At 42.2% G+C, this 6,689-nt stretch overlaps 1 protein-coding gene across 1 annotated transcript in view; it reads right to left on the bottom strand.

The window, feature by feature from the left end:
- Pdia3 (protein disulfide isomerase family A, member 3) overlaps positions 1-6,689 on the bottom strand; it is a gene marked incomplete in the record, with an annotated part of 23,148 nt that overhangs the window by 15,908 nt on the left and 551 nt on the right. The window contains 1 exon segment of the mRNA XM_013512559.1: positions 1,769-1,847. Within this exon segment, the coding sequence (XP_013368013.1) occupies positions 1,769-1,847 (79 nt within the window).

Here is a 6,689-nt window from a genome sequence, read left to right as displayed (position 1 = left end):
GGCTCAAACCCAGGTCTTCACACATGCTAGACAACTGCTCTGCTACTGAGCTATACTCCCAGTCCCAACTGTGGCTCACTTTAGCAACTATTACTAAAGGCATACATAGATGGGTACAGATACTTTATCTGGGGTGCGGTATCATTTGGTTTTGTAAATTATCGAGTTATTAAGGAAAGGTATCAATACTTCTACATAAAAAAACAAACAAACAAAAAAAAACTTCTACATATTTCCTGAGCTATTCTGAATCTGGGCCAAATCACAGCATAACAAATCTAGGGGACCTAAAAAGGAGGAGAAAAACAATTTCCATCTATTCAGTTACCCTGAACTAGGCAATACTATAGGCATTTGCATATATCATCTCGTTTAATCTTTACAAGGTAAGCCTTATGCACTAAGATGGGTAAATGAAGTCATAAAAAATTCATGTGTCTATAGTTACATGAGGTAGGAATTAAACTGTGATTGAATTTTTCTACCTACAGTAAGGTACTTGATACCACGATTAAAAGTAGTTTCTAAAAACAGCACTGTATATGTATGAACTATTTACCAGTCCTGTGGATTAAACCCAGGAAGTGCTGAGCTACATCACCAGCCCTTCTTATTTAGGGACAGGGTCTTGGTAAATTCCCCAGGCTCAGCCAGGCATGGTGATGCACACTTGTAATCCCAGCACTTGGGAGGCTGAGGCAGGAAGATCATTGCAAGTTTGAGACCAGTCTGGGCTACAAAGTGGGCTCAAGGCCAGCCTGAACTGCATAGCAAGACCCTGCCTCAAAAAGACAATCAATCAATCAATCAATCAATTACTTTATTTCTCAGCCTGGCCTCGACCTTGTAATCTTCCTGCCTCAGTCTCCTGAGTAGCTGGGATTACAGGTCACATGCCACCCTCCCTGGCTGACCTATTTGAGGATGGCAGAAATGTGAGCTTTTAAATTAAAACAACTGTGAATTTACTTTGGGATAATGGCAAAATTCTTGAAGCATTACTTTAATGGTAACGACAAATACCAAGTTTACAACTGGTCAGTTGTTTACTCATCAGTATCTTCCCGTCACTTTCCTACTCTCTTCACCATGAATATACGGCAGCTGCATGAACTCATTTACTTAATCATAATTTTCCTCTAGCCACTGTAACCATACTTCTACTGTCAGTATTTGTCCCTTAGTTCTTACCTTTTTGTTTGCTTTCTTTTTTTTTTAAACTCTTCCCCCCTACCCGCCCCGGTACTGGGAATCGAACTCACGACCTTGCGCTTGCCAGGCAGGTGCTGTGCCGCTGAGGTAAATCCCCAGCCCCTTGTTTGTTTGCTTTTTGAGACAGGGCTTCACTCTGTAGTCCAGGCTGGCCTTGAAATCACTATGGAGCCCAGGTTGGCCTGGAACTTGAGGCAATCTTCCTGCCTCAGCCTTCCAAGAACTTGGATTACAGGTGTATGCCACCACATCTGGGTTCTTAATTCTTACTTTCAATCTTTTAAACTATAACTACATTCAACAATCAGGTGTGGGGGCTGGGGATTTAGCTCAGTGGCAAAAGCGCCTGCCTGGCATGCGCAAGGTCGTGAGTTCGGTTCCCGGTACCGGAGAAAAACAAAACAAAACAAAACAAAACAAAACAAAAAACCAATCAGGTGTGTATTTGCCTAAAAACATTCTTCTCAACATCATAAGAACAGTGAGAATGAATTTTAATTATATGTCCTATTTAAAATACTTAATATTCTTTAATGAAAACTCCACTTGTACTCACCTTTGCTAATGGGACTACTCCTTTCAACCTAGTAGCTGCAGCTTCATACTCAGGGGCAAGCCTCTTGCAGTGTCCACACCTATATAAATATTTAAAAAGCCACATTATCTGTTTAATCATATACATTTGTTAGTTGCCTTTCCAGGAAGAATCTCAATAAAACTACTTGTGAACTAGTAGGTGCTTACAAAAGCAAAAACATCACCTAAACACATTACTACATAACCGCTAATGTAGACCACAGGTCTCAGAAGATAAAGGTCCTCTCTCAAGCCCAGGTCAACTATATAAGCACTGGCTCAGTGTAGAGCAACATCTATCTTCTTAATTAAAAGTATAATTAATAAAGTTCTGAAAGTTGTAGTCAGAAATATACCCCACACAAAACAGAGAAAGTGGTCAAGGCGTTTTGATCACTCAATTAGGCCTAAAATAGTGAACAAAACAGCAATAATCCTCTTTCTCATAGCACTTCAGAAAGAGAGGAACCTTTTCCCTTAGGAAACCAATTCTGTGGTTCTTAAAATACTGTTGACTGAGGGGCTGGGAGTGTTATTCAGTGGTAGAGCATATGCTGTGTGTCAATCCAGCATCACCACCACCACTACCACCAAAAAAAGATTAGAACCTTGTAAGGTTCCAAGGTATGATATTCACTCTTTAAGAATCAACATTAATGCAATCCCAGCACTCAGGAGGCTGAGGGAGGAGGATTGTTCCAAGTTTGAGGCCAGCCTGGTCTATGAAGTGAGCTCAAGGCCTGCCTGAACTACATAGAGAGATCCTATTTCAAAAAGACCAAAAAAAAAAGAATCAACATTACACTAGACATAGTGGCACAGGCCTACAGTCCCAGCACTTGGGAGGCTGAGGCAGGAGGATTGCCATGAGTTTGAGGTCAGACCTGGCTACACAGTGAATTCAAGGCCAGCTTTAACTGCATAGGAAGACCTCATCTCAAACAAAAAAAGGCATCAACATCAAATGCTTTTCTCTATTCTTTCAACATGATTTTCTATGACCAGAAACCCAGGTTGAGGGAGTTGAAAAAATCTTTTTTTTACGGGGGGCACTGGGAATCGAACTTGTGACCTTGTGCTTGCTAGTCAGGCACTTGAGCCGCTAAGCTACATCCCCAGCGCAGTGGAAAAAATCTTAAGAAAGTACTGATTTAATAATAATGGGTATACTAGCAGCTTCTAGAGCCTTTTCAACTGAGTTTCAACACAGCATTAGAGTGACATTTAAGATAGTAAGTCTGGCCATGAAAACTGATTAAAAACATGTAAAGTCTACTTTTCCCAGAGGGCCACCCACAGCACCTGCTCCTCTGCCCTCAAAGTCATAACAATCCCCCAGGTGCATGGTGTATGCAACAGAGGGTGTAATGAATGCTTCCTTAGGAGGGAACCAGCTGTGCATCTAAGAGAAGCCAGCAAGTTGCAGAGGGAGCCCTTTGAGAAAGCTGACTTCTGTGACCTCACTGACTGCAAAAACAGAAAGAGAAACAGAACAGAGGAAAGTTGAGCTGATACATCTCACAGCCAACAGTCTCAACTTACTTTATTAAAGTGATGAATGCATAAGTAACTTGGAAACATTTCCAAAGGAACATAAGAGCTTACAAGGTCTTCAGGAACCCCTCTCCCCCTTTTTTGGTTTTTGAGACAGGGTCTCTCTATGTAGTCCAGAGAACTTGTGGTGAGCCTCCTTGCCTCAGCCGCCCAAGTGCTGGGATTACAGGTGTGTGCTACCATGCCCTGCTCAGGAGTCTGCTTCAAAAGTTATTACAGAGTTTAAATGAAGAAACAGTGGTAGGAAAAAAAATAGTAACACTACATAGCACAGGGTCACATAAATATATATTAAAAAGATTTGATCTTGGCCTTTGAGGATTTCAGCTCCAAGGAGCAGAGGGCAGGGCACTTCAGATGGGGACACTAGCAGAGCAAAGGTAAGAGTACTCATGAAGAATGATGCTTCACAGAACAGCAAAGGATTTTTTCCTTTTGTGACTCAGCAATGCATAGGACTGACAGGAAAAGCAGAGACAAGAGCACAGCCACCTGGAAGATGATGTGTTTCAATGGCAGGTGAGGAAACTTGGACTAGAGAGGCAGACTTGAGACAGAGGGAAGATTTCTGCGGCAGTCTGTCAAGAGTAAAGCAACACACAGTCTCACTTTAGCTATCTTCAAACACAAGCAGAGGTGGGGGGGAATCACATCTAGGTGTGATGGTGCATGCTTGTGAGGCTGATGGAGGAACAGCTCAAATTCAAGCCCAGTCTGGGCAACTTAGCAAGACCCTGTTTCCAAAAACAAAACCTAAAACAAACAAACCTGTGTAAAATAGTTACTAGATCAAACCAGTGGGTATCAATCCTCATTACATATCACATATATTCATGGGGCCCTGAAACAAATGTATGTATGGCTGGTAATAAGAATCCGAGAGAAAAATAGATGTGTGTCTAGGACTGAAAGCAAATGCCACAAGAACTTCCTTATGCATGCTGCCCTAGGCACAAAGGGAGTTCCAGTAAGGCTGGAAGAGATGGCAGCACTCTTCAATCCACCAGGGATAGAAATCAGGTGGAGCTTAGGAAATCCGGGTTAGTCACACAGATTCATGGAGATTAGCCACTACCTCTTTCTTCCATCCTAGATATTATTAAAGCACAAAGCTGGGCCTGGTGGAGTATACCTGTAATCCCAACCATTCAGGAGCCTGCGGCAGGAGGATCACAAGACCAACCGGGGTAACTCAGCAAAACCCAGACTCATAATAATAGTAATAGAATTCACCTATCCTCAGGGATGGCACCTAGCGGTTGATGACGAATTCCAACCTGTATTTACCTAATAATCCTTGCTTTATGCCTGCCATGTTGCTACATACTATTATTTTATCCTGTAATTGAAAAACTGATAAGCGCCCTTTCCCTAAAAGAACACAAAGGTAGAAGGATAAACCAGTTAATTTTCCAGGGAAAGAAAAGATGAGGGAGTGGAGCACTGGGTGCTGGGGAAGAGGATCCAAGTAAAGTAATGAAAAAGTATGAATATATTCCTCCACAGCTTTTTTCTGTGTTCTACAAAAACACAGTATCAAATATCATTATAGCTACTGTTTTGGAGAGTAGCATAGTGGGCTGGAGACATGGCTGGGTCGTAAAATGCTGGCCTAGTATGTTGTCCAAGGCCCTAGATTCAATCCCCAGTGGTTGGGGTGGAGGTGGGGATTTAAAAGGTAGCAGAGAAATCTACAATCTAAGTAGATGCTGAGGACTTTCACATTGCAAAAGGGCGGAAGACTGGGGGGAGGCGCAGCAGGCCAGCAGCACCCAGGAAACGAGGGGGGGGGGGGAATAATCAAGATGTTGTATGTATATGTACCAATTCCCCAAGACAAATGTAGTTATTAAGTATCAAAAACATGTCTCAACTTAAAAATCTTTCACTGGTAAAGTGTGGAAAAAAAAAAAACCCACCTCAAAGGAGAAAAAAAAACTTGTTCAAAATAGGCCCCTTTTAGCTTGGTAGAGGTACGGAGAGGTATAATCCCAGCCCTCTGGGAGGCCGAGGCAAGTTCAACCCCAGCCTCAGTGACTTAATGAGACCACATCTCAAAATTTTAAAAATGTGCTAGAATATAGTTTAGTGTGAAGCCCCGGAGTTCAGTTCCCAATAATAACAACAAAAAGGCCCATTTTACTTTTAATAGAATTCTTCAAATGTTTCTAACATGTTAGGAGATGGCACTGCTGACCTGTGCAAAGGAAAACTAGAGTCAGAAAACACTTCCAGTTAAAATGTTAATAAATAATTGATGAATGTGAAGAATTAAGAACATTACAGCAGACCATTACAAGCAGGAGTGGACTCCCAACCTGCTTATCCAAAAAAACGTTATCTTTCTTGCCGGCGTTATGCGGCCGGAAGACTTTCTCTTCTAAACCAATTAGACGCGGACACCGCAGCAGAAATCCACCCAATTGTGATGCCTTAGTGCATGATGGGATATGTAGTTTTAAGAGAAGCATGTGCAACAATTTAAAGTAGATTAAAAAAAAATGCCTTTAACTGAAACTTCAAAAAACTTTGTTTTAAACTGATAGTCTAATGGCCCTAAATTCTCCAGCAATTCCTACTTTAAACTGCTTATGATCGCTACAGCACCACTGTGACCCCCTCAACGTTAACAGCACGATTTTTATAAATTGGGAAGAGCTGTTCTAAGAGGTGAGTCCGCTGAGCTTGAGGAGTGAAGACCTGAGTCAAAAAGCAAAAACTACACAGGCTCTTACTAATACTTTTGAATACAGTTTTTAACTAAGGGTCACTGTACCAGGAGGGGGATAATAAAGCACTGTAATTAACACGGGTCTACTCAATTATCCCTAGCATTAAAATAATTACTGGCTCTAATAATGATCTGGAAGTTAATACCACCATCACTCAGGTTGGCAGGGCTAGAAATTGTATTTTCTGCCTTCACTCCAAAACCGACTAGAGTTAGTTCCACCCTGAAGAATTCACACTGCAGTTTGGCTAAATCATGGGGGCGGGTGTTTTCCACTAACACTGGTTACTTTCTCATGGGTATCATTTTTTTTTTTTTTTTTTTTTTTTTAGGAATCCTAATTAAAAAGAGACAATTTGGACAGATTTTGATGGAATTATTCTTGCTCGCTTATTCTGATGGAGATCCTGCAGTTGCTGAGAGATAAACGGTCAGCTTCACGGAGAAGCTGCACCATGCGATAGAGAGAGCTGCCTGCCTCGGGAAAGGCACTGGTAGCCGCTCTGCAGCCTCGGCGTGACCTTGGCCAAGAAACCCAGGGCTGTGGGCAGGGACCCGGCGCCCGGGGGTGAAGATGCTCGCCGCAATCTGGAGAGCTCTTCGCCGACCCGCCTAG

Source organism: Chinchilla lanigera, unplaced genomic scaffold (genome assembly GCF_000276665.1).
Source record: "Chinchilla lanigera isolate Chin_1 unplaced genomic scaffold, ChiLan1.0 scaffold00015, whole genome shotgun sequence".
Taxonomy (NCBI): domain Eukaryota; kingdom Metazoa; phylum Chordata; class Mammalia; order Rodentia; family Chinchillidae; genus Chinchilla; species Chinchilla lanigera.
The sequence above is the reverse complement of the archived record's forward strand: the minus strand, read 5'-3'. Positions and strand labels throughout refer to the sequence as shown.